We start from the raw sequence: 13,449 nt of genomic DNA on the forward strand, positions 1-13,449 counted from the left end.
GGGTGGACACAGTATTGCATGCCGGAAGATCTCATTCTTCACATCGGGTACTCTTTTACTCGGATTATGGGCACAACAGATAATCTTCTGACGACTGCCCAGCGTTTTTTAATTTCTAAAAAAAAAATACAAATTTAAACACTTGATCCGGGAGGTTATTTGATTTTAGTGCTCGTTCCCTTCCAGATGGTTGTCTTGTTTGTGTTTGAAGGCTGTAGTGCACTGTACCGGTCTTCAGAGAGTAAGTAGTACTCTGGGCTCTTTAGTATCTATATACTTTGCTCTAACAGGAAAGATTTATTTTCCTAGCGAGTCTGCACATATCCTGCCTCTGGTTTTCTGTAAGGTAATTACATTGATTGTTTTCATACACAATGCACAGTGGTGAAGGTTACAGATTGTGTAGTTGTCTCCTCTCGCTTTTGCTCACACATGAATCACTTGGTGTAGCAGGTCTATGCAGCATCGCACACTTGTGCGTGTGGGACTTTTTCTGTTCCTTGGATATAAACACGGACACTTTACCATTATTGTAATACAGGTTGGGGAACAATGCAATACATACCTCGCCGACTAAATATGATTGGAATACGCATGTATAAACCCGCATAAACTTTACACTGTTCCCGGAATGTTAATATATCAGATGTTTATACACATCTATGTTATCCATGCAGTTCCCCTGATGAAGAGTTAAGTACCCGGAATGCATTGGAAATCGATCTACAAACCAAGCTGAAATAACGGAATTGCATAATGCAATGTGATGCAACATTGTTTGTGCTCTCATGAGCATGATGAACTACGCACATTTGTTTGTTCTGTAATGTTAGAAGAGTTGTGAACGAAAATCACACAAAGATAAAGCAAGTAAATGTCTCACTGTTTTAAACTTTCCGAAATATTTACTCTACTAGAAGGAACCCCAGAGGTCCACTGTTGTGTGCATTGTGTTCAGTGCACAGTGCCTGTGCATTCTCTTAGAACAGTGTCAACATTTTGCCATGGGTGACCTTTAGGTCAATTCTGACCTGTATTTTTCTGAGTGTTCCATTGTCCTTCTACTCTGAGCCCTTCTCAAAGAATGTTCCTCTAGTGTCATCTTTGACGAAGCACAGTTTGGTCCCAGTATAATGGAAAGCGAAGTCTCCAAGTATGCCAGTGTCTGTATTTTGCCACCGGTACTAAAAGCTGCCCCGAGTAGGCCAGTGTCAGCTTTTTGAGAGTTACCTTCAGTATGCCTGGGCTAATGACTAACATAAAAGAAACACCACATTTCATGTTCATTTACATTTATTTCTACTTACTAATTCTCACACTCACTCGTTCTTTCGCTCTTATTCTCACTCTCACACTACTCACTAAAATACTCTACTCTTACTCGCTCCAATACTCTCACTGGCTCACACATCCTCATTCACACAGTCACATGCACTCTCTTGTTCTTATATACTCATTATCATTCAGACTTCTTCTCAGTCATTCACACACACTCATTCTCACTTATTCTGACTTGCGCTGACTCACTTATTCTGGCTTCCAGTTGCACTCACTCATTATCACTCATTTTCATTCTTTTCCACCTACTTTCATTCCTTCTGCCACACATTCTCAGTAGCACTCCCTCACACTCATACTTAATCTCTCACTTGCAGTCACTCTAACTCTTTCATTCATTTTCATTCACTCTGGCTCACTCACACTTACTGACACTCAAGCACACTCACTACTACTCTCACTCACTTTCACCCACACACATGCTTACATATAGACACACTCTTTTTCACACAAATGCACCTTTACCCGCACGCATTCACACGGCATACATTTAAAAGCCTTTTTTCATTTTTGCATACTTCCACTACCAACAATGGTGCCATTTTAGCTCATGGTGCTCCATTTTTTTGATTACAGTAATAGTGGATAATAATGTATTATTCACTATATGTGTAATACAAATAATTGAGACAAACAAGGAGACCTGAGCCCCAACACCCTTAAAGGCTAGCCACCCCAATATTCTTGGCTTTGATTTTGCCATCGCTGAAGACATGGTTCACAAAGACACTGCCTGGGAACGCGGGGGTGAACCAGAGGTTGCAACTACCACTCCTTGGTGACTCCTAAATGATGTCCATGTTGTTGGTGTTGACCAAGAAGTGAGCGGTGACTGCTGAAAGCTCTAGCCTCTTGCCAAGCAGCACCCTCCTGCTCCCTGAAAGGACACATGCCAAAGATGGGAGCTGTGCCCAGCCTTTCTTGTGACCGGTATCAAGCCAACACACGAACATTGGCGGTCTTGCGCGCTGTCAGGACCAAGCTGCTACACTGCGTGAAGGAGCATGTGAAGACTTAAGATGGTTATGCACCCACTTCAACACCAGGAGGTGGTATAAAGAAAAAGAGTGACTGAATATGAGGGGAACCAAATCCACCCCTGTGCCCAATGAATCTTCCTGCCATAACTTACTGAGTGGTATTAGATAGGGCCGCCCAGGTGGACAGAGCATGAAGAGAAGGGGAGGGATGTACACAACAGAGGGGATCGTGACAAGGGGTGTTTCCCTTTATACGTCCATTGGATTACGTGGTTTTTAGTATTACTATGATTAAAATGATTTCTCTTTTTCGAAAAGACATTCACCGGCCAGGATATTGAGGTTTTGTGTCGGTTGGATGGCTGTCAAGTTTTGAGTTTGTGGCCCCCACACTACCTTCCTGAGAAAATTTTGCCTGTCCACCCTGAGAGTCAAATTTGGAAGGGATTGTACATTACCCAGTGTGTAAACAACCTCAACCATATTTGTTGAGGATCTAAAGGCCCGATCTGGACTATGGCTCTCCGAATAGGGTCCGTCACGAACAGTCTTGGAATATGGGTATTAGGTAATGATTTGGGTACCATTAATGCCACTAACAGTTTTTGGTAACAAACTATTTTGAACAATTGATATCCTCATGATGTTCCAGTATAAAAATAGAGATGACTCCATGTTTACAGTGCTCTTTCTCAATCATATTCATATTAAGATAAAGGATATGTGTTTTAAACTTTTCAGTAGCCTTTGGGGCAGATTTCTTTTAAAAGCACGCAACGCAGTGCAGCCCCGAGAGAGGCTGCGCTGAGTGACAGGGAGAGAGCAGGAGAGCGCCATAGCTTCAGAGTCATAGTTCTCACTCCCCTTTCCCTAGCGGTGGCGCTGATTTCAGCTGCAGAGCGCCACACACACATCTTAGTCGTCATAGCACTAAAGTGCGTTTGTGACTTCTGCATAGGTTTTGTAAAGGAAGGGTACTCTTCCTGTACAAAACAGCATGCCTAGACACATTTCAAAGCTTTTGCGACTTTGTATGTGTGCTGCACAGTGGAAAAGCACGGAGGAAGAAAACATTTGTCCTGCTGCTTTGCACTACTTTTAGGGTGCTTTTCAGCGCAAAACAAATTTTGAGCTGGAAAGTAAATTTTCACAAAAACATTCCACACTGGTTAGTGTCTCATTTGTGGTGTTAACCCAGCCCAAAATGTTTGGAAATCTACTCCTTTAAATGTTATATACCTGCCGAGTTGTCAGTTTAAACAAAAAAACAGGTTTGTTCTGGATTGTCCGTCCTTTAATGTATTTTACATCAATTACCTCTCATACAGGGCTGTTGTCATGGGAGAGATGTGCTGACATGGGTTGTGCAGGTAAAGTATATTAGTAGTTCTCGAAGCAGACTTTGATTCCAAAAGAGCGCGGTCAATTTCTACGTAAACTTAAACTAAGACTAGCAGGAATATACAGTTAGGGAGAGAAAGAGCTTATGCTAGTGCTACTAGATCCTACCATGTCACCAACAGTGCAATGCTATAACATGGAATTTTCTATTACAACCACTTGATACCAGGTTTCTAAGATTAGCAGACTTGAGGCAAGACTACAACTTCCAGAATTCATTAGGTTGTTAATTTAAACCCTAAAGCTGTGTCTCTGTTTATCCATTTTTGATAGTGAACATCATAGTAATTTGGCTCCTTTCAATGCTTTTTCTCTTCGACTGCAGACGCCTCATACTGCTCATCGACCAGTTGCAAGCATGGCTCTTGTTCATCTGGCAAATGTGATTGTAACTCAGGATACACAGGAACAAACTGCGATCAGAAAGGTAAGGAAGAATGGGTTCATTATTGACCATACATGCCCATTGGTTTTTATATAGCACTAACCTAGCAAGGATATTACTTTGCAAATGTGAGACGATTGTGTACAACAAGTGAGAAGTTACACAAATGCACACATTGCATTGTCCATTTTTAGGTGCAGGGAGATCAAGTGATTTGCTCAGAATCACACAATGTTGAGTCAAGACCTGATTCCATAGTCAGCAGCTCTAGCCACATCTCCCTGGACACACAGTATGCCAGATTTCATCACAGTATTTGTTGGGCAGCTATTTATTAAAAGTATTTCTAGATTAAAATACAACACATCCTAAAATAGAACATACATAATTACAAACACTATACTTCTTATGGTAGTATCTACGTAAACACTTCTTAGTACTATGTCACTGGGTAACTATCACTTCCTATCATTTCATTTTTATATTTTGCAGTTATTCATTAAGATTGTGTAGGAGAGTAGGATCTGCTTCACATGTTTACCCCCACTTTTTGCTGGTGTTTCACTGTTTGTCAACTTTAGTCTGGCTGGGACCCTGCTATTCAGGGCCCCAGCTTAGCTGCTTCCTCTCTCAAATGATTCCATGTACTTTAGGTACAGTTCAGATTGGATCTGAGGTTCCCTTATAAGTCCCTAGTATATGGTATACTATATACCCAGGGCATAGGTACCCCAGAGGCCTACCAGGGGCTGAAAGATGTATTATGCCACCCATGGAAACCCACCCAAAATGACACCAGAGGTCTGCTACTGCAGCCTGGGTAAGGTGGTGCATGCACCCCTTTCTGTGATATTGGTTACCTATATCACTATATTTATACACACATATAAACCTATAAGTCACTCCTATGGCAGGCCTTATCAATCCTGAAGGCAGAGTGCTTGGTTCTTATGTGAGAGGGTGCCCCTGCATGAGCAGAGCCCCTCTGCAGCGTTTGGAGACCCTTCTCTGATGCTGTTTGTAGTGAAGCCTGACCATATACTCTTAAGTGCCTTATAACCAAACAGTAAATGCTAACTTTGTACTGGCTGCACGGAAACATGTTGTGTTTGTTGTCAAACATCTTGGAATCATACTCCCACACCAGTAACTGGCGTAGGAGTATGACCCCACCCTTCTAGAGGGAGAGATATGACAGCACTGGTATACCTGGTAGAAACTTAATAGAGCCCTGGCATCACAAAATGGATTCTGCAGCCACAGACACGGGTCTGGCCTCCTGCTTCTGACCGAAACTCTGGCAGGGGAGGCCTGGACAATAGGTTTTCTGTCACAGGGAGGTGTAACCACCTCCCAGACAGGATTATGTATATTGGGGCTGGGTGGGAGCACTCTCTGAGTGCCTTGAAGTCCTGCACTGGGGGCACACTTGGTGTCCCTGTGCATAGTCCAGCTCAAACCGGTTCAGGAGCTTCCAGCCCCTGCTCTGGCGTGAACCTGGACAAAGGAAATGGGTGTAGCCACCCCTCTTTCCAAACCCTCCCATAGGTGGATCCCCAGAGTATGTCCAACCCCCTACCTTAGTATAAGTATAGGACCCCAGTCCTTAGGACTTTAGATTACCCTGGACGAAACTCTAAAGCTGAATCCTGGACCTTCGACGCTCTGCTCAAGATCAAAGGACTGACGATATCTCCCTTGGGGTCAAAGAGTGACTGCCCTGCTTGGCAGGCACCAAAGAAGCAATTTGCCGGTCTGCATCATCGAAGCTCCCGCCAAACTCCAAAGTATTTGCAGCCCAGGAAGAGGATTTCCAGACATTGCAGAGGGCGTCCCGAGTCCCCAGCAAAGCTGAGACCCACAGCCCTCGTGAGTAGCGTGGAACTGCAACTCCTGGTCACAGTGCATTTCTGCAAGTGCATGAACTTCCTGACGTCTTTTGAATTTGTGCTTAGGATGACTTGTAGCCCGTACCTCGAGCACTGAATCCACCAAAGAATGTTGGCCTGGTCATTCCGAGTGACCCGTGGGCCGCCATTTTGTGTTTCATCTCAAGGTCGCTTCGCGATCCCTGGTCCGTTGACTGATGGGTCCCTGAGGGGGTAACTTTGCATTTCCTTGGGCTTCCCTGGTTGCTCCAGACGTGCCCTGACTCCCAACCAAGTGGTGAGTCCCACAGACCTTGCTGGTCTGCACTGAAGCATCTTTTTTGTTTCTGTGTGGGTTGCTGTTGCCAAGGCTTGTTGTGTCCAATCCGGGCACCGACACTGCAGCACACAAGTTGCTATTGCCAAGGCTTGTTGTGTCCAATCCGGGCACCAACACTGCAGCACTCGACATCCTTTGTGGGACAGTTTGTATCCAGTCTTTGTTGTCCTCGATGCCTCCTGGTCCTCGTGGCTGAAGAGTCAAGCTTCACCTCTTTCATCTGAAATCACCCGACATCGGTGGGCATCTGCTCATCGCCTTCCTGGTCACTGGCTAGTGACCCAGACTCTGTCCCCTCTGCTTTCAGATTCTTCTCATTTTCAATCCAGGCTTTGATCTCTTCGGACACTTTGCATCTTCACGGCAGCAGTACTTCTTCACCAGCTCCCATTGAAATCGACGACGTAAACTGACACCAATAGACACCTATGCACCCCGCTTCCCTGGGTGAGGTAACAAGAGTACTCCAGTGCTCCCGTGGGTGTTATCTCTAGAACTTCCTAAGTCCAAAAGGGTTTGTTACTGACTCATTTCTAAGTGTCCCTAATCTTAAAAATCTAACCGCGACTTTTCCCCATAGAAGCTAACGGGAGCTCGCAGCTGTGTTCACACACTGCACATGGCCCCCGTGGGTCCCCTGTGTCACTAACGTGGGTGGTTCCTTGGGGTCCCAGGGATTCTACAGGCTCTGGGCCTTGTGTCTATTTAAATCGTGGTTCATATACCTCTATTTTAGTATATGGTTTGGCTCGCCCCTAGGGCCTGACGTGTTTTTGTGCTATTTTACTGTGATTATTGAAGTGTAACTTATGTGTTTTGACCACTAGTCTCATAAAGAGACTAGGAGGGTGTGTTTAGTAATAAATACATATATTTTATATATATATACCTGGTGTGGATATCTTTCATTTAGTGCCTCAAGAGATTATAGACTGGTAAAACAAGCTGCTTTACATTCCTTCAAGACTTAACCTGAAGGCTGCTCTCCATAGCTACCACTAGGATAGCTTTCAATAAAGTTTTTCTTTAACCTATAACCAATAAGCGGTTGTATGGACTGAAACAAGGTGCCCACTATACCTAGTGGACAGCATATATCAGGCCAACATCTCACATTGGTGTGCAGCGGGTGGGATCCCAGCTTGCTATTGATTTACCAGATAATCTCAATTGAGTAACTAACTGAAAACCACTAAAGGTATCTTAGGTACATATAATACAAGCTTTAGAATACAGTAAGTTCTACTGAACTGAGAGTTGTGTGTTAAGTGATAGCACAACCTTTCTACAACTCAAGAGAGTTTAGTAGGTCACACTAGAGTAGGTAGTGTAATGCACCACACCACACTAGTAATGTCTTCAAGGTCAGGAACCAGTAGGTCCTTGCCAGAAGCCAATGGGTTTTAAGATTCCCAGTATGATAGACTCCCATTCATGGAATTGAGAGCATTGTGTACAACTAGGAAACTGAAGACAGGAAAAAGCCCAACCACCCAGCATCCCATAGAGGTACTCAAGCTGGATGACCTTAGCAGATCTTTAGGATCTGGTGGGTTAGGCAGAGGGTGTGGGACAGCACCTGAGGAAGGGCCTAGGGGTGTAATTCCCCCTGACCTGACCTCTGAGTCTGGCAAGGCAGATGACAATGATCTGGACCTGGAAAATGCAGCTCCCGTAGACAGTAATGGAGAGGACCATAATGGACCCCTCTTTGTCCCTCCTGGCAGAGTTGGTGGTGGGCCAAGAAGGTTAAGATCTCCCTCAGTGGAGTCAAAACATTTAAACTCATCTGAAGGGACCTCAATCTCCTCTCATAGGAGGAAAACCTCTCAGGAGAGAAGGGAGAGACTGCTTAAGTATGAGGAAGCTCAGCTTGAAAACAGAAGGAAGCAGGTAGCCCTAGATAAGGAGGTCCTAGAGCTCAACAGAGCTAGAACAAAAGTTGGGACTAGAGTCCCATGGTGGCAGCAACATCCCTAGAGATAGAGAGAGGTCTCATGACCATAAAAACCTGAATAAGATTGTCCCTCCCTACCAGAGTGGGGATGACATCCACAAATGGATAACTGCACTGGAAAGGGCCTGTAAAATACAACGGGTCCCCCAGGAGCAGTGGGCAACAATTGTTTGGGTCTCCTTTGCAGACAAAGGCAGAGATAAAATCCTCACTGTTAGAGAAGAGGAGTCAGATGATTACAACAGTCTGAAGAGTGCCTTAATTGATGGATTTGGCCTAACCACTGAGCAATATAGGTTAGAGTTTATGGATACCCAAAAGGCACAGACTCAGGACTAGGTAGACTTTGTAGATGGTGCTACTATGACTCCGGAAGGTTGGTTACTTGTCAGTAAAGTGCATGACTATCAAGGATTGTACAATTTGATTATGAGGGAGTAGATCCTTAATAATTGTCAGAATCAGCTGTTGCACCAGTACCTGGTAGACTCAGATCTGACCTCTCCCCAAGAATTGGGAAAGAAGCTATACAAGTGGGTCAGAATCAGGGTGAGGCAGAAGGTACAGAACCAAGGTGGTGAACCCAAGAAGCAAGATCCTAAAAACTTTGATAAGGGTGGGTGAAGGGTAAAGACCAGAAGTCTTCACAAGGCCCCCAAAAATCGTCTTCGGGTGGGGATTAACAGTCTAACAAGGGAAAAGGCCAAAAGAAACCTTGGTGCAAAATTTGTAAACAGAAAACTCAATGGACCAGTGATTGCACCAAGTCCAAGGAATCTACTCCAGCCACCATTCCCCCTAAGGCAACTGTTCCCCCTAGTATAGCTACAATATGTGGCGGCAATGTGCAGAATAAGGGTGTAGTAGGGTTGACCCTGGGTTCTGAGCTGGACTCTTGCCTAGTCAGAGTTCCAACTCAGGCTGTTCTTGTCTGTGATGGGGGCATGGATATGTCCCCCTTTTTGAGTTCCAGTAATCTGGGCAAATAGCCTTTAATAAATGGAGTAGAGGCTTGGGCATTCACGGACACAGGAGCAAGTGTCACAATGGTGACAAAAGATCTTGTGGATCCTGGGCAGATTATATTTGGTGAAATGTACCAAGTGACCAATGCTAGCAATGTCAGAACAGACCATTCTCTGACAGTTGTTAACTTCTCCTGGGGAGGAGTAACTGGCCTTAAGAAGATTGTGGTAAGTGCAGACCTACCAGCACAGTGCTTGCTTGGCAATGATCTAGAGACTTCAGCCTGGGTTGAAGAGGAGCTCAGGACACATGCAGAAATGTTAGGGATCCCTGCTCATGTCTTTGCTGTGACTAGGTCATAGGACAAAATGTCTAAAACTGGACAGACCCTGGATTCTGGAATAATGGACCAGGTGCCTCCCAAGAGGAGGGGCAGTAGGGTTAAGGCAGTGCCTTCCCACATGACTCAGAATGAAGATCAGTCTCCTCAGGGAGATGATCTTGAGCCTGAAGAAGGAACTTTCCCAGTGGAGCTTGAAGCTTGAACCTGACCTATTTGAGTCCTTGGGGACGGGGGCCCTTCCATGTCTGATCTGAGCCAGGAGCAGAAAACCTGCCCCACTCTTTAACCCCTCAGAATGCAAGCTGCTGATGAGGCTGCTGGAAATGCTAGTTGCACCCATAAAGTTTATTGGGATGATGGACTCCTTTACTCAGAGAGTAGAGACCCCATGTCTGGTGCATCCAGGAGGATGGTTATACCTCAGATGTTTAGGGGCTTCCTATTGCCCATGATATTCCCCTAGCAGGACACCTGGGCCAAAACAAGATTTGGGACAGAATTGTCCCTCACTTTCACTGGCCCCACATGTCTGAAGACACTAAGGAGTTTTGTCACTCCTGTGTGACTTGCCAAGCCAGTGGCAAGGCAGGTGGAAAAACAAAGGCCCCCCTGATATTACTACCTGTGGTGTGGGTTCCCTTTGAGAGGGTTGGGATTGACATTGTTGGTCCCATGGATCCTCAAACAGCATCTGGGCACAGGTTTATACTGGTGGTTGTGGATCATGCCACCAGGTACCCAGAAGCAATTCCCCTAAGGACCACTACAGCATCTGTGTTGGCAAGAGCTCTCCTGAGTGTATTCGCAAGAGTAGGCTTTCCGAAGGAGGTAGTATCTGACAGGGGTGCAAACTTCATGTCTAGTTACTTGACTGCTATGTGGAAGGAGTGTAGAATGAACTACAAGTTCACCACACCTTATCACCCACAATGCAATGGTTTAGTTGAAAGGTTCAACAACACCATAAAGGGCATGATGAAAGGACTCCCAGAAAAGCTTAGGCCAAGATGGGACATACTCTTGCCCTGCCTTTTATTTGCATACAGAGAGGTGCCTCAAAAGGGGGTTGGTTACAGCCCTTTTGAACTTTTGTTGAACATTAAGTGATATGCCCAGAATCACACACTATTGAGTCAAGCGCTGAGGCCAGGATTTTAATTTCCCAAGTTCCAAAGTCAGCAGCTCTAGCCACATCTCCCTGGACATACAGCAGTATAACAGCTTTCATCACAGTATTTGTTGGTTAGCTATTCATTCAAAATATACCTAGATTAAAATACAACACATCTTAAAATAGAACATACATATTTACAAACATCATAACTCCTAGGGCAGTATCTATGTAAAGACTTCTTGGTACTATCTCACTGGACAACTGCCATATGTGACACAGTGTCCAGTGTGGAATGGCAGTCCAGCACTGCCTGTCATTTCATTTTTATATTGTGGAGTTATTCATGTAGATTGCATCAATGTACACTTTATGATAAACTAAAGTAACTACCATTTAATGTCCTATTTGCAAACAACATTTACCTTGTTACAGTATCTGCATTCTTTTGTGGAATAGAGAACCAATTCTATCTCTTTTCTGTGAAATTACACCATCTGTACTAAAAGTATAACTTGCAATAATTAGTCTATAGTATTTCTCACTTCCAAAGCACCTAGGGGTTTATTTATAGTTAGGTGGCTGTGATATAACTCCCAAATGTCTCATCCACCCTAGTTAGAGTGTCCAGCCATGTATACACTATGAATAGGGTGGATGGACATCTGCTGGTCTTTATTGGCTGCTGTCCAGCACCTAGTCTAAGTCCAAATATCCCAAGGTTCTCATCAGTTATAGTTGAAAGCAAAAGCATGGTTGCCCAGTACTTTTCATTTAAATTTCTGTTCCCTTGTCCGATAGTACCAGGTGTCCAATTTTTGGGCTACACTTCCTCTCTCACTAGCATTAGTGCATTAGTACTATTTTAGTTTGTCTTCTAGGACCTTCTGCTGGCAGGTGTATATTTTTTACTCTTCCATATTAAATGTTTTTCTTCCCTACAAGTGTCTCCTTTCCACTGTGAGCGCAAAACGCAGCAGTGAGATGGGGCACCCCTGTCTGGTGTCCCTTCTTAGCCTAAAGGATTCAGAAACCAACCCTTTCATACGCACTCTTACCATCGGGTCCCTGTGGAGACATTTCAACCACCTCATAAATCGCAGTCCAAACCCCATTAGTTGGAGTACCTCCCACATATAACGCCAGCCTATGGTGTCAAACTCACGTTCCAAGTCCAAGATTGCAGGTGCACAGGCCTCATTGGGAGACTCCAGCTCGTGTAACACATGGTTCAAGCGCCTGGTTTTGTTCATCGTACTTCTGCCAGGGATAAAGCCTTCTTGGTCAGGAAGTACTAAGGGCTCTCACCACTTGGAGGAGTCTGTTTGCCAGGAGCTTACGTAGTAACTTCAAATCTGTGTTCAGCATCGACAGCGGTTGATAGGAGGCGAGCTCACATGGGTCTCTGCACTCCTTGGGGATGAGGAACATTGCTACGTTCCTCATAAAGGGTGGTTGCGTTCCTGTCTCTCTTTCTCTTTCAGAAATACCTGCATTAACTTTTCCAGGATCCAGTCAGGCAGTAGGTGATAGAACTCCATTGAGAGCCCATCTGCTCCAGGAGTTTTAGCCCAGGACATGTCAGCCAGAGCTCCTTAAAGTTCCTCCAGTTCCAATGGCATCTCCAAAGCCTGTCACTGCTCCGCTGTGAGATGAGGCAGAGCCATCTCAGCAAGGTAGCATTCCAATTACTCTTATGTGTATGGGTTCTATCTCTCTGCAGAAGCCATGCTAATAGCTTCTGGGATTTATCGTCCTCCTGAAACAGTTGTTGTCTATACTAAGTGCAGAATATTTTTCCAGTCTGTTTAGAGCAGCCAACTTCTGCAGAGCGGGATGTCTGGTCGCTTTGTTTATCCTGGTGCGTGAACTTGCTCTCCAGGTCAGTGAGATCCCTCTCAATTTGTCTGTCACTTCAGGCAGTCATTTCCCCTGAAGTGCCACCTTGTATGCTTCCCACTCCAGCATTTCTATACTCACAGAGCCCAGGTTCTCTCCAAAGAATGAGGTGGTATAAGCTCAGACTTATTTTATGAATACCCTATCTGTCAATATCTCCATTTACAGACACCAAAATTTTATTTGAGGCCAATGTTGTGCCACTATTAGCATCACAAGCAGCAGAGAATGATCCAACAGATACCTGTCCAAGACTTCAGTCTATTTGTAAATGGCAAATACTTCCCGGCGCCCCATCTAATGGTCCAGTCTACTACCTCATGTGCGGCCAGATGTCACACTAAAAGAGAAGGCTTGAAGGATAGCCATCTGGTCACAGCATGTCTCATGAATCAGATTCAGCTCCTCCTTGAAGGAGCCAGGGGCTTCCCGGAACAGGTTCCTGGAGCCCAAGCTGGGCCTCAGGCAGAGGCCTGTGGTAAGGGACTCGCAGAGCTCTGACCCTGTGCACAGATGCTCCTTTTTACCACAGCAGTGCAGGGAACCATACTGGGACTCTGCAACAAGAGTGGGCTGGGGATTCAAACCACTGGACCAGTTGGAGCTGTGACCTGAGACCCCGACAGTTCTTTCACCTGGCTAAGCAGAGGAGTCCTCCAAGGCCCTATGAGACCCCGTCCTGTGCTCTAATAGCCACGCTAGTCTAGAGAAGAGAGCCCACAGAAAGTGGCTTCCACCCCCAAGGCCAGCCGATGCTCTGACCTAAGAACTGGTCAAAACCTCCTATCCCAGCCAAACACGGCAATCCTACTGAGGCCAGTGGGACACCGTCTTATGCACTTAGAGACATGGCGGGAGGGA

General features: G+C 45.2%; 1 protein-coding gene across 4 annotated transcripts in view; it reads left to right on the top strand.

Annotated features, from left to right (window-relative positions):
- Nucleotides 1-13,449, top strand: part of LOC146839642 (uncharacterized) — a 766,602-nt gene that overhangs the window by 250,212 nt on the left and 502,941 nt on the right. For all 4 annotated transcript variants that reach the window (XR_014981114.1, XR_014981115.1, XR_014981116.1 and 1 more), the window contains exon 5: nucleotides 4,045-4,146. Coding sequence is in view for 1 of the 4 variants with exons in the window: in XM_085651730.1 (XP_085507856.1) it covers nucleotides 4,045-4,146 (102 nt within the window). In the remaining 3 variants the exon portion in view is untranslated. The remainder of the gene's footprint in view (nucleotides 1-4,044; nucleotides 4,147-13,449) is intronic.

The sequence above is a fragment of the Triturus cristatus genome, chromosome 4_1 (genome assembly GCF_964204655.1).
Source record: "Triturus cristatus chromosome 4_1, aTriCri1.1, whole genome shotgun sequence".
Taxonomy (NCBI): Eukaryota; Metazoa; Chordata; class Amphibia; order Caudata; family Salamandridae; genus Triturus; species Triturus cristatus.